The sequence below is a fragment of the Gopherus flavomarginatus genome, chromosome 1 (assembly GCF_025201925.1).
Source record: "Gopherus flavomarginatus isolate rGopFla2 chromosome 1, rGopFla2.mat.asm, whole genome shotgun sequence".
Lineage (NCBI taxonomy): Eukaryota > Metazoa > Chordata > Testudines > Testudinidae > Gopherus > Gopherus flavomarginatus.
Genome location: NC_066617.1, coordinates 235,743,819 through 235,758,318, shown reverse-complemented (window position 1 = coordinate 235,758,318; position 14,500 = coordinate 235,743,819). Strand labels below are relative to the sequence as shown.

The window sequence follows — 14,500 nt, the reverse complement described above, 5'->3', positions numbered from 1 at the left end:
ACATATTGATTTAGTGCCCTAACCTGTAGTTCTTACTTCTGTAAGCAAACTCCGCAGGGTCAGGCCATTACATGGCCGCCTCCCATTTTGCTATGTTGAACTATTTTACCGTACAATGTTAACAAAACTACAATCAAACATGAATAGGTTTTAAAAAATGGAAAAGCAGGGTTTTTTCCTTCTCCTGTTGAACAAAATTCTTCTTAGAAATATTTTTATTTGCTTCTGCTGTGTATTAAACAGCCCTGAACAGATGCTGGATCTCTCTCAACCACTGCCTTGTTAAGCAGCTTCCGGCTCCAGGCACTCCTTCGCACATCTGTCTCAGAAACTGTGGTTTTAGTTCAGACGGTCACACCTCCCTCAGTTGTTAAACAAGTTACATAATTTTTAGCTTCAAAAAGTGCAGCGTGAAAATTAAACAAACAGACGTCAGAATGTTTTCTCTTGAAATGCTTAGCCTTTTTGTTGTAAAATGAACATGCAGAATAATGTTTTTTCAAACCTGAAATGCTTTCTTGCTAGCTCACATCAAAAATTGTATTTATTTTTCCAGTAAATGTCATGCATCTGTAGACAAGCTTTTTCAGGAAAATTAGGTCTAAGATAGATGTGGCATTTGGAACTTTTCAGGCTGATATCTAAAAGACATGTCAGCGGGAACCAGGAGTGTAAGTGGATTGTGATGTTTACAGAAAATTCAGGAGAGAATTCTCATCTATTTGAGCAAACAGATTCAGCTTCCTGCTATTACAGCAGGGAACAGCTAATTGTGTCAATCTGGAGGCAGCTATATAACTTTCAATCAGTTGCATTTGTCTGTCATTCATGAGGCACAGATAAAAATATTTTCATTGCTCAGATGAACCCTTTTCCCATAACAGAAAATTTCACCGCAGACCTGGCTCAAGAGATTAAAGTCTGACCTCCTATTCCTCAGGATTTTAATTTTCACGAATCTTTTTTGCTTCTCATGGTCTTTGGAAAAGTACAATGGGAATGGATTAAAAATGAGTTAGATCATCCATCTCACCAGGATTTTAAGAATGGTTTTCTGAAACTTAATGTTTCTATCCCTAAAGGAAAAAAAAAGACTCACTGATTTCTTTTGGACCTTATATTACATTAGGTTTGGTCAAAATTTTTGTACCTGGCCTTCTGTACCAGAAGCCCCACACGGGGGTTGCTGAGAAGAACAGAGGTGCATTTGTGAACACAGCAACTGCTCCTGAGTGTCTCCACACACCCTATACGGAAAAGGTCTCTACCCTGGCCCTGCATAGGCTGGACTAATGATGGTATTATGCATGTAATGGCATCCGTTTTAGGTGGCTTCTGTGCCCCATGATTTAATGAGCAAATGGCATGATGTAGACCTATGTCCTTCTGGTTCAGAAGTAGATTTCACCTCCCCCAGCTCTCTCTCCAGCACTTCACTCATATAGCATCTGATTACTAAGGCTTTATGTAAAGGAAGTGGATTTCATTAATAGGATGAATAACCCACTAACTAAAAACTCCTGTGGTAAGCATGGTTTCCCACTGTGCCCACAGCAGAGAATTTTATACTGCATTCCTTTTGAAATATGTGCATGAAAAAATGCAGTGTATATAACTTTAAGAAATCAGTTTTAGCCACTGGAGCTCAGGGCCCTGTAGAGGTGACTGCATGCACACTCTAGCAGCAAGCAACATTTTACACATCACTGGAGCTGAGAGAATCATTTGTGGTGAATAATTTATTGAACAAATTTAGCCTCTTCCTCCATTTTGTAAATTGTCTGTGAGCAGTTTATGATTTTCTTGGATTTATTCTTATTTGAAATTATTCATTGGTCCGCAGAGCGTTCACAAGTAGAGCTGGCCTAAACTCAGATTTCTGGCTCATGAGAAATTTTAACGTTTTGAAATGTGGTTTCGTTCTGATTCAGAAACCCATCCCTACATTTTCTTTTGGAAACACCGACACATGGTGTTTCTAAAACAAAATATACTCCCCAGAGTGAGGGCTGCTGACTACAACTGACATTCTTGCTATTGCTATTAGCTATTAGCAGTGGTGAAACTCACAAGAATGTCAATTTCACTTAGCAGCTGCAAGGGTTCCCCAGGATCTGTGGTTCCACGGCAGCCCTGCCATGTGGATTATCCTGGGGTCAGGGACCCCAGGCCTTCCAGACTCCCAGGCTGGCTTGCTCCAGGATTGCCTATTCAGAAACTGAGCAACCCGGGGACCCAGTTGTCAAGGGAGTCTGGAAGCCTTTGAGTCCCAAGCCCAGGAGCAGTCTACATGATGGGCCTTCCGCAGAGCCATGGACCCTGGAAGCCTGGGGTCCTCGGCACTGGAGCAGTCTGCACCACAGGGCTCCCCAGCAGCCAATCAGGCAAGCTGGCAGGGAACCAAGCAGGGTTCCACTGGAACATTGACTATGATTTGGTGAAATTTCACAAGTAATTTCTGGTTTGATGAACTTGCATTTTCCAATGAAAATGTTTTGTGAGAAGATTTCCAACCAGCTCTATTCACGAACATTTTGTCATAGGTACAGGTCTATAATATGCAAGAGCATTGATTAATTTTGACTGAACACACTTGTCACATGGTGTTATTACTGTTCTCTGACTGGATGAGTGAAACTCTTGCAATTACTTGTCTGGTGCAAATATATTAAGGTTTTTGAGTTCAAAATGGATTTTCTGTGAATATTCTAACATTCACTGAAAATGTATTGTATCTGCAAATATTTCTGCCCAAAGATTAATTCTCTAGAATATTGAGAAGTGGACAAATTCCCACACCCTTACTCATGTTGAATTGTACTTTGCTAGGGAGTGGTCCCATTAACTTCAAAGGGACTGCTCATGGGGTAAAATACAATTCACCATAAGTAAAGGTGACAGAAATTGGCCTATAAAGTAAACACCAAAAGTGGGTCTAACACAGCCAAATCAAATTTAGGTTCCATGGCTGAGAATTCTATTACATCTGGTAAAATTTACACATAGTGTATAGATCCACTGACGTCAATGGGACTAACTCGGAATATGTAAAGTTAAGGACATGTAATAGTCTTTGTAGGACCTGGGCTTAATTTTTAATTCAGGAATAAACTGACATTCCAAATCTACTCCCAACACCAGTGTATGCCACTGGTTTATATAAGAGATGAAGTAAAGAAAGCTCTGAGGGATAAAGGAGTTGTTTTGGGATTTCAGTCATCTGCAGAGGGTCTCTCAAAGAGGTAGAAAGAGTAAAAAATAAAATAAATAACACAGATGCTTACAACTTAGACTAGGCCAGCACTTAGACTAGCTGTATCATGTGAAGACAAAGTGACCCCCATAGCCAAAAAAAAAAAAAAAACCCAAACAAAAAACAGTTGGACAAAGATGTAACTATTAGGAGAAAGACAAGCTCCAAATATGAGACCCACTTCTTTTTTTGTTATACTGTAGAGTCCATATCATCATAGATACAGCTACTTTGCTTTTTCCCCCCATCTCAACAGAATATTGACACCTAGTTAGACATTTTCATGGGAACATGTAGATTTTAATGAAATTCCAGCAGAATCCACGCAGGGTTCCACTGAAAATCTGTCTCATCTACTGCCATCTCATCCACGAAGCTCCATGGCTGTCTGCCCAGGAGCCCAGTCTGTAAGGCTTGTGGCTCTTCAGCAGCCCAGGCTTCCATTTCTTGCGGCATGCCTGGCAGGCTAATAGGAAGCCAGGAGCCTGAAGCCTTACGAGCCCTAGCTCCTGAGCTCCCTGTTCCTTAGCAGCCTGGGTTTCCAGGCTCCCCAGCCTTCAGCAGTTCAAAAGCCCTGGGAATGTTGACTCCCAGGTTCCCCAAGTTATCTGGCTCCCAAGCTGAAAGCTGCCCGGTTCCTCACCTGGTGGGTCGCTGGGGTTTTTGGCAGTTTAGGGAGCCTCAGAAACAGTTTGAAATTTCAATCCTTCAGGAAAGTTCAGTTTTCTTTCCATTTCAGATTTTTTTCTTTTAAATTTGCAATTTCCCAAAGAATGGGGAATTACAGTTTCTGGCCAGCTCTAATTATAACTGTATTTATCACCAAACTACCAATTAGTTTTTATCAATCTCCATGTATAACTATGCCACCGTCTTCATCTATGGATGATGCGGATGATGCAACAATACCTAAACAGTTCCATTCTCATGTCTCTTTCCTCTTTTAAATAGATGTTTTGATTTAATACTATAGAAAGGCCCTTGACATTTCAAGGCAATACCAATGTTCATTAGTGTAGAATAGAGCAATTCAGTCCCCCTTTATTCTTTGAAGGCACCTACAGCAAGACAAGAGGGCAATCATAACCAATCAACTGCCCTAAATGTAAGCTCTTGCATCTGCCAGGAGGAAGTTCCCTAGCAGTCCATGCCTTTACCTCTCAGTGATATTTTTAGCTGTCTGCAGGAAGCGTGCATGATCATTCTCCTTCAGAGACTGTTCAGCCTGAGAGATGAGAGATGTAGAGCGTTCAATGCACTGTTTGCAGTTTGCAATCTGCTGAGCCAGTTTTCTCAGTCTCACCACCTTGAACAAAAACATAAGAAAATAGTCGTATCCACATGCTCACAAATCGCATTGGCATTTACACTTTGTGCTCATGGCCATAGTACAAATGGGGTGTTAACATCAGTGGCTTAACTGATAAGAAAGAGCCTCTTTTCAACCTGCTTTACTCATAGGCCACATTAGCCAAGTCAAAGCTATGTGCTGTTTTACAAGAGGACTGATTTGTTCTTTCTACCTCAACTTTTTCCACACTGGAAACAACAGAGGGGAGTGAAAACAAGCACAGCTAGCCAATTTTCCTTCAGCAAGAACGTCATTTCCTGGCACTTTCTGCTTACATGATAACTAAAAAGTATTTTGATAATCATTTCCCTGAAGTGATGAAAAATGTGTTAAGAGCAGTTTACAAGATTCATTACTTTTCTTTTAGTCCCGAATCGGTATACACAAAAATGACCTGAAAACAAAACTTGACTAAGGGGGTTGGTTCATGTTCACTAATAATAAATTAAAGTTCATCCTTTTTATTTTATGTTTGTTCAGATCCTAACCTGTCGTATGGAATGAATTTGGCTACTTAGAAGCACAGCTATAAATGGAGAATTGATTGTGCTTCTGCTATACGTAGCAAGGAAGTAGCCAGTCAGGAAATACACACGAGATATGACGTTGTCCTGGAAAGTACCATTAGCTAGAAGGCTAGGGAGGGGACCAATCAATCTGCCTTTTAGAAACAATGCTAGCTCCTGAAGCCTCTTAGCCCTCGTCCAGACTAACCCGCGGCATCGGCGGGTTAAAATCGATTGCTCGGGGATCGATATATCGCGTCTAGTCTGGACGCGGTGTATCGATCCCCGAGCGCGCTTACATCGATTCCGGAACTCCATCAATCCGAACGGAGTTCCGGAATCGACACGGAGAGCCGCGGACATCGATGCAGCGCCGTCCAGACTGGTGAGTACCTCGATTTTAGAAATTCGACTTCAGCTACGTTATTCACGTAGCTGAAGTTGCGTATCTAAAATCGATTTTAATTCCTAGTCTGGACGTGGCCTTAGTTCCTGAAAGCTCTGGGAATCCTTCCTATTTCTATAAAATCATCACCACCACACCACATAGTTCCAACAGGAGGGGAAAAAAGGAAAGAAATCTAATAACTTTGGACCTCAGAAGGGCATTAAACCCTGGCTATGTATAAAATCAGGAAATTAATCATTAAGTGCAGAAAGATCATAACTGTATACTAAAGTTAACACAACCTCTAAGAGTCTCATTAATTAAATAACAAACATTGTAGTTGCCCATTCTGCTGCCAGACAATTGACTGCAATGGGAGTTATGCATCCTGAGAGGAAGTGAGGGTACATATTAGTTTGTTTTAGGACAACTGAGTACATAAGCAAAAATAAAATATTCCTTTTAGGAAATTTGAAAAAAAAAAAAAAGGTCAATGTTGAACAAGGCTGAAAATCTTTAACATTGATATTTTCCCACAAAATAAAGCAATGAATGAAGATAAATTGCTACAGAAACGTACAAACTGTGATGATAATGTTCTGGCTGGTTCCTAATGTGATCTACTGCTACAGCATATTCACAATGGTTGGCTGCTACTATTGCTGAATATTTGCATGAAACAAACATTTGTCACCTGCTCTTCAAAGAAAAAAGATCGTAATATACTTTCAGTATAATTCACTATTGATATAATCTACCAAACAGCATCTCCTCGCCCTCGCAAAACATTAAGGACTAGATTGCACAACCATTACTCACATTGGTGAGCACTTACAGGAGGAGTCCCACTGAAGCCAGTAGGTAACTCATGTGAGGCAAGACACACAATCCAACCCTCATTTAATTGATCATTTCTCATGAACACACTGTATGGGGGTAAGCAGATAGCTAGGAGAGGAGCCATTTGTTTAGATACTGTACATATGTTGGGGGTTGTTCTATGCAGAGCAAGACATGCTCTATGTGTGTGTTCATGAAGAGACAGCATTTCAGCATATACTGCCCTAGGCAGTGACACGTTCACTGCCTGAACATGCAAGTTTTGTTCAGCTCTTTACTGTGGTATTCATTAACAAACCAAGTCATTAACTGAACAAATGTCACACAATGCACTTTAGGCACCAGAGGACACTTTCCTGGTTGGCAGGCCCAACGTCTGAACTAGTATTTTTCAGCTTCTTTATATAAACAATAGATGATAAATCTGGAAAGGAAGAACCTCCCTTCCCCTACTGCAGGAACATCCTCTGTACTTAACACATCTCATCTGTTTGACATTTAAATGCCTAATTTAGTTAAGTACACTTCACGTGATTACACAAGTATACAACAGTGCATTAAGGGCTAGCTGTTGCACATAGCCACTGTCCCATGACAGAGCCCTCTTCCTTATAACAAGAGCTGGAGCTCCAGTCTGGAATCCATAGCTCTCTAGCCACAGTCACAGGCCAATAGGGAGTTTGGCCTGTGCCTCCTAGAACTCCTTTGTGGAATAGCTGATGTGCCTTCTTTAAAAAGGGTTCAACATGCACTCTGTTCTCTGGCTTCGCTGCTCAGTGTGAAGGAGGGAGGGACAGGACATGGCTCCAGCCCTGCCTTGACCCATTAGCAAAGGCTAGCATATACAGGTGATAACTCTATCTCTGGGCTCCTTGGGTAGACCTAAACTAGAACATTTTGTACTTGTTTTCCAGCAGCTCTGAGCAGGTTTTCATGACATGTTGATAAAAATCCCTTATCCCTGTCTATACCAGTGCTTACCCTGTTGGTAGTACTGGTATAGCTGTTGCACCACTGTTGGAAAACAGGTAGAAACTTTTCCAGTGTTGTGCAAGGACTCTCATTGTGCCTGGCCTCTGGAGGCTTTCTTGTGGCCTCACATTCCCATGACGGGGCTGGGCACAAACAAGTCTTTAATATTTGTTTTAAAATATTTCTTAAAAAGAAATCATCATCAGCAGCAACCTTATCGGTAATGAAGAGCCTCATCAAAACAATCCAAAATGTGCAAGTGGTGCAGATTTTAGGAAAGAGCCAGATATTTTTCAAGTATTTACGGGGTTATTAGAAATCTATTTTTTTTAAACAGAAAAAAGAATGGGGCAGAGTCTGATCCTAGTTACACTGGACAAAATCCAAAGTAACTAATGCAATCTATAAATTTTCACTGGTGTAATTGAGATCGGAATCTGGTATAGGATCTTTTAAAAATAAAATATATATGCATAATGGGCAGCTCCCAATGAATAGGAAGTTTGCCATGAACTTTAACGGCAGTAGGGTTGGGTTCAATGTATGCAGAAAGAAGATTATGCAGAAGGCTGGCTTACTACATCCTGAAGGGAGATGTATTTTGTTAACATTATGAAGAAATTCAAGATCTGTCAAACAACAAATGGGAACTGTGGTCTTCAAACATGTTGAAGTCAGCCCTTGCCTAAAACCTTTTTTATTTCAAGTTAATTGGAATATCTTGACAGCTAAGTGAACCATTTAACCTGCCCTTGACTTTATTCCTTGTTTGAGTTTTTCCCACACAAGAAGAGTTTGTTCCACTCTTCCAGCTACTTTAGCAGCTAAAGAATAAATGCCATGCTCCAAAAGAAACAAGAATAATGATCTACAACTAAGATGTTCCTTAATTTAGCAGGTAGCTAGATCAATTTTAAACTTGAATGTATATCTGAGATTTGCCTTATTCATTAGGGTGACACTAACAATCACTGTCCTGCAGTTATTAGGAAAGCAATGGCATTGAACTTACATTCCCAATATTTTTAGATAGTAAAAATGTCATACCACTTTCTGTAAAATCCAAGTTAAAATTCCCCATTACAGTCTTTAAAAAAAAGTGTTATCTTGAAAGTAATTGCTCTTGTCTGTAGAGTTATTTTGTATAAATGTCTTTAATAAATAATTTAGGTTTATACGGAATAAAATATTAAGGCAGATGACTGGAGAGCAAATCCTGTGATATAGTAAATTCTTGCTATGGGCAAATGCCTTCAGATTTCTGATAAAGTGAACTTTTTTTTAGTCCCTCATTTTATTAATAATATCTTTTGATAAGTGAAATCACATCCCTGTTGGAAAATATTATATAAATTGTTTGATTTTTAAAAATCATATTACATCACAAAAAAAGAACCTTAAACAACAAAATCGTATAAGGCTAGATTAACACTAAATACCACTCAGTAAGTTTTAAGTGATGACTGAATGTTTACCCAATACAGACAAGACAGCATCTCCGTTCACCTAAAAGTGACAGATGGCAAGGAGTATTCAAGGACTCTTGTAAGTGTGTATTAATAGCACATTAAATCAAGAACTCACAGAAGTTACAGAGCATGAAGAAACACTGCTGACCTATTTGAACTATCAGGGAAAGAGCTCTTACCTTCCCTTCCTTTATTTTGGTTCCAATAATTTGTCGTCTCTGTTGGATTATTTCAATGAGCAGGTCACATTCCTCTGTCAGCTTGGTTTCTTGTCGCGATGCATTCACCTGAAGAGCAAGTCACTTTAGTTAGAAAAGTTCTGGTCTTTTTCATTTTATTTTTAATTTAAAATGATCATTTCTAAAAATTTTTTTGCATTTTTCATTTTGTTTCATAAATTTTGTTCTGTTTACTTTCCCTCTTCTGGACCTTGTGAAATATGGATATGAAAATGCTCTGTCTGGACTTTTGAATAATGTATCACTGTACAGACAAACTCATCACGATTTCTAACCGAAGTCAAATACGGCCTATCAGGTGCTGTGTAACCTCTACTCTAGTTGATATCAGTGAGCACTGAGAGCCCTCACCATCCTTCACTGGGTGCTTAGCCCTCACAGAATCAAGCCTTAAGTAGGGTTCAAATAAAGAACACTTATGTAGCTTATTACCACAGCTTATACACAACAGTCCATGAAAAAGATAATGATTTAATACATTAGGTGTGTTTGAGATTCCTCCCATTCTTCTCAGTAACAAAATAGTGTTAAAATAATTGTGATTAGACAGAGAGCAGGAGAGAGAGAGAGAGAGAGAGAGAGAGAGAGAGAGAGAGAGAGGTCTTAGGGCTGGTCAAATTTTTTTTGTCAAAACTGTTTTTTAATGGAAAACTGGTGGTGATAGTGCTGATGGGTGGCGGGGGGGGGGGAGGGGACATAAAAAACATCCATGGAAAACGTTTGCTCTCTGCAAAATTTCTACTTTGTGTAAAAAAAACAACTTACCCCAAGTGCCCCCCAAAAAAAACAGAAAAGGTTTTTTCTTTTCTTTTATTTCAGTCAAAAAGTTTTTGGATTTTCAGTTTTTCAGTTTAAAGTCAAAAATTTCCAGGGGTGTTGGGTGGGTGGGAAGAATACCATTTTTCAAGCAGCTCTTTTTTATATATTTTATATACAAGAAACCAGAAGTAAAACAATGGTTGTTTCAGAGTGTATCACTAGTTGACAGAAGGAATATACAGTGTAGACATTGTTCTTTATAATGCTTGAATTTTAAACTACAGAACGCAATTCTTAAGGAAATGGAGGGTAGATTGTTGTATCTCATCTTTACATTATAGTATTTATACAGTGCAACAAGAATGAAATTTACAAACAAGTAACCTGACAGCTCCTTGCCCGGAGATTACAAAAAGGACCCTAATCCAGCAAAGTATTTAAACATGTATCGACCTTTAAGCATGTTAATAGTCCCTCATACTTAAATTTAAGCACATGCTTAAACACGTTATTGGATCAGGGCCAATTTTACAAAGTTCCCTCTTATGTGAACAGCCTTTATGCCCCTCAGCCTAACTGTAGGGTACAAAACCCAGATTTTATTACTTTAACAATCAAGGTTTAGCCACTTATACCATAGGCTTAAGCATTAATAGAGATTTATAATACTTAAATGTACACTATTTTCAACATTGAAATGATGTTTGGTCCAATAACCCTGGGAGGGTGGGCGTGCCACTGAGTGCTGGAGATGTCTGCCCTGACATAGGTGAAGCGGAGATGTGGGCCTGTTTTCAATGGTGTGTGCATTAGAGATGTTAGTAACAATAATCTGTTTTACTTGCTGTCAGAAATGAGTGCCCGCAGCTCTGCCTGCTCACTTGCAAGGCTGCCAGTCAATGCAATTGGGCCACAGCAGACCTATGATTGGCTCAGGCAGTCAGGTGGCTTGCCCTTAAGGCCAGCAGCTGCAGAGGTTTTGTGGCTACTCAATGCCCCTGTCCACAGCTTCTCTGCCTCCATGTGCTCATCTCACTCCAAGTCCTGTTCCTGCCCTGCTCCACGCCTGGACCCTGTCCTTCAGCTGGCTGTATTCCAGCCCAGTTCCAGCCCTGCTGCTGCCTTGGAACCAGCCCTGCTTTCCCTGACTCCAGGTAATCCATTTCTCACCCTTTGCTCTGATTCCTGGCTCTGACTTAGTCTTTACCCTTGGCTCTGGCATTTGGATTCTGAGTACAGTTATGACCCTTGGTCTTGGTTCTGACTTTGTCTTGACCCTTGGATTTGGTTTTGACTTTGGCTCTGACCACTAGGCATGACCACCTGCAACGTGGTCTCCTGATGCGTGTTCCTACTGGTCACTTTTGTCATCCTGCACCTCTGCAGAACTGCTTTTAATCAATTGTACTATTTTCTAATCACAACCTTGCCCTTCTTCTGACTTCTAGTTGACTAGATGGATTGAAATTCCTTTTGACAAGGCAAGGAATCCCAAACTGGTGCAAATTAGGGTAAAACTCAGTCTTGGTATAAAAGGGTACAACTTTTTTTATGTCAATGCTCACTTATGTCATGGTTGGCTGGTGTTTAGGTTAATTACTTTATCGCTTAAACAGGATTTCTGACTAGCTTCCACTCAATGTGTAATTTCTATCACCATTTATATCATTGATTAAATTAACCTATAGGACCATATTCATCTATAGTGTAACTCTCCAGACATCAGGGGAGTCACACGAGGGTTAAATATAGCCAACAATGTTTTATTTAGTGCCAAGTTTGTTTAAGAAAGGGGAAAAAATTAAGATGCATCCACCAAAGTATATGAATAATAAAATGGTTCCAAAACGTTTCCTTTTTGATCCCTTACTCAATAAACAGATTGCTCTTTTCTTTGAAACTAGACATTTTTAAAAATTATTTTACTCATAGACTTTAATGTCAGAAGGGACCATTATGATCATCTAGTCTGACCTCCTGCACAATGCAGGCCACAGAATCTCACCCACCCATTCCTGTAACAAACTCCTAACCTATGTCTGAGTTACTGAAGTCCTCAAATTGTGGTTTGAAGACCTCAAGGTGCAGAGAATCCTCCAGCAAGTGACCCATGCCCCACGCTGCAGAGGAAGGCGAATAACCTCCAGGGCCTCTGCCAATCTGCCCTGGAGGAAAATTCCTTCCCGACCCCAAATAAACCCTGAGCATGTGGGCAAGACTCACCTGCCAGCACCCAGGAAAGAATTCTCTGTAGTAACTCAGATCCCACCCATATCCAATTTTTATAGCTTATACAAAATTATTAAAGTGGAAAATGTATTTCAAAATTTTTGGAAAGCATTTTCCAAGACTACTATGAAAAACGCTAGTTCATTTTCTATGCTTTTCTGATCTTCTTTCTGAAATATTGATACATTATCTTATTATATTTGCAGGCTACATAGACCCTATTCACAACATGGTACTTAATTAAGCACATGCCTAACTGACTTTAAGTACCAGTGAAGCCAATGGGACTACTCATGAACTCAAGAAGTTATGTCTGAGCCGACATTCCCTGCTGAACTGGGGCCTTAACTGTTACTTTCAACCTAATATTTTATAGCTTTAAAATATCATTTTACAATATTGCTACTTTATACTAGGAAATTTACTTAAAACAGACTGGTATGGCTTTGTGCTTTGGCTCCATGATATTGTTCTCTGCTGCCATACAAGAAACAAGGTCTGACTCTAGTCCTGTTATTATTATCATAATGAAATAATCATTTTTATTTCTGCACTGCCTAGGGACTCTAAACAGGCTCTATACAAACTGATAACTGGAAGACAGTTCTCCCAATCTAAGATGTAGAAAATGTGCGACAGGTAAAATAAACTAAACAAACGGGGGTTGGAATGGAGGATAGTTGGATTTGCCTAGTTTATTGATAAGAATATCATGCGAGACCGTACCAAATGCCTTACTAAAGTTTAGGTATACCACATCCACCACTTCTTCCTTATCCACAAGGCTTGTTATCCTATCAAAGAAAGCTATCAGATTGGTTTGACATGATTTGTTCTTTACAAATCCATGCTGGCTATTCCCTGTCACCTTACCACCTTCCAAGTGTTTGCAGATGATTTCCTTAATTACTTGCTCCATTATCTTCCCTGGCACAGAAGTTAAACTAAATAGTGTAATTCACATCTCTGAGCCAAAAGTGTTTTGTGGTCTCCTAGCAAGATTTGCCTCATGGGAGCACAGCTCTCCCTCTGTGTTCATCAGAGGTTGGCAGCTTTAACTTGTGGTTGGGTCTGCATAGGAGCCCTCCTGGCGGAAACATGGTCCCTGTCCTGAGGCACTGACAATCTAAGTACAAGACAAGAAACAGACAAACTGCGAGTACAAAGAAACTGTGAGACAATATTAGACAGCATGATCAACAGAGTGGTCTCAGAACACCAGAAGTCTAACCATTATCATAGCTTGGGACTAGGCATAAAATAAAAAGTAGCTGAGTGAACCATTTTCATAAAACAACTGATCCTGTAATTCAGTTTCCCAATGTTATTCTTTATTTGTGCCCACACACTATTTCCATAGCCATCAAAAGAGACTGTCTGCCTCCATTTCCTTAATGGCTTAATGTGTAAATTATCTATTATGCTAAGATATTTCTTAAAGTCTATTTTAAGAACTTGTTTTTAAACTTATCCAAATAGGACAATTAGCTCATGGTATAAAAATTATCATCTTATCAATGCACTGAGACACCAACACATGAGAACAAAGTAATGGAAATATAAGGGATAATGAATGATAATTAGCAACAAAAAGGCATTTTCTTCTCATTTGTCTCTTTGGATGATGTATGCTGCGAGATCACACTTCTTCCCTTTTATGTCTGTCTGACATTATGTGAGGCACAAACTAGCATTCTCTAGAAAATTGGAATAAAACTCTTTCAGATTTTTCTAGTCTGAATGCAACACTGATTTTATCAATTATGACAAACTGTGCCTTTGGAAATATGTGGTATAAATCAGCTTGCCCTCTGAATAGATCTACAACTTTATTCTAAATTGCGGCTCGAGAAAGGAACTGTCATCTCCCATTTCAAGAGTGCTACCGGCTTTGTTTTTGTTTGTTTTCTAGGTCTTATTGACATTTTTTTCTAACCAGGAAATCTGGATTTAGAGACAGTTTCAGACCAGGTTTTAAAAAAGGTCAGTACAAAAATAAACCAACTTATACAGGCTACCTAAGAATTTTGTGAACGACAGCTCCATTAAGCTAGGATAGTTGAACCAGTTTGGGTCAAATGACAACAACATCTGACCGAAGAGAGAATCCAATCAAACTTTTTCTGAGCTTGGAAAGTGTCTGTGTTAGTTTTTAAAATATTGTCATTTTACATGCCTCTGCACCACTATTGGGAGCAGATTGATAAGTGACTAAGCAACATAAAAAAGGCTGTCTTCAAATATTTCCAACCCAATCAGAATTTAAAAGGATCAGAAATCTCATGAAACATCTATTCTTGTAAGATTTGCAGCAAAAAAGCCTTCACATCAAGGATGTTTGGAATATTCTGATAAAGACCACAAAAATCACAGTGCCATTACATTCCAGACCATAGGCAGCATGTTATATTCCTTTGTGGTGCCCGAGCTCCAGCAATATTCAGAGCTGGGTGCCCTGCTACAGCAATATTTGGAGCTGGGTCTCTCCTCCCCA

The 14,500-nt window shown here is 39.6% G+C and overlaps 1 protein-coding gene across 4 annotated transcripts in view; it reads right to left on the bottom strand.

Moving 5' to 3' along the window:
• MID1 (midline 1) overlaps positions 1 to 14,500 on the bottom strand; it is a 351,287-nt gene that overhangs the window by 30,231 nt on the left and 306,556 nt on the right. For all 4 annotated transcript variants that reach the window (XM_050963694.1, XM_050963696.1, XM_050963693.1 and 1 more), the window contains 2 exons: positions 8,959 to 9,066; positions 4,411 to 4,559 (listed from right to left, as the gene is read on the bottom strand). In XM_050963694.1, the coding sequence (XP_050819651.1) occupies positions 4,411 to 4,559; positions 8,959 to 9,066 (257 nt within the window). The remainder of the gene's footprint in view (positions 1 to 4,410; positions 4,560 to 8,958; positions 9,067 to 14,500) is intronic.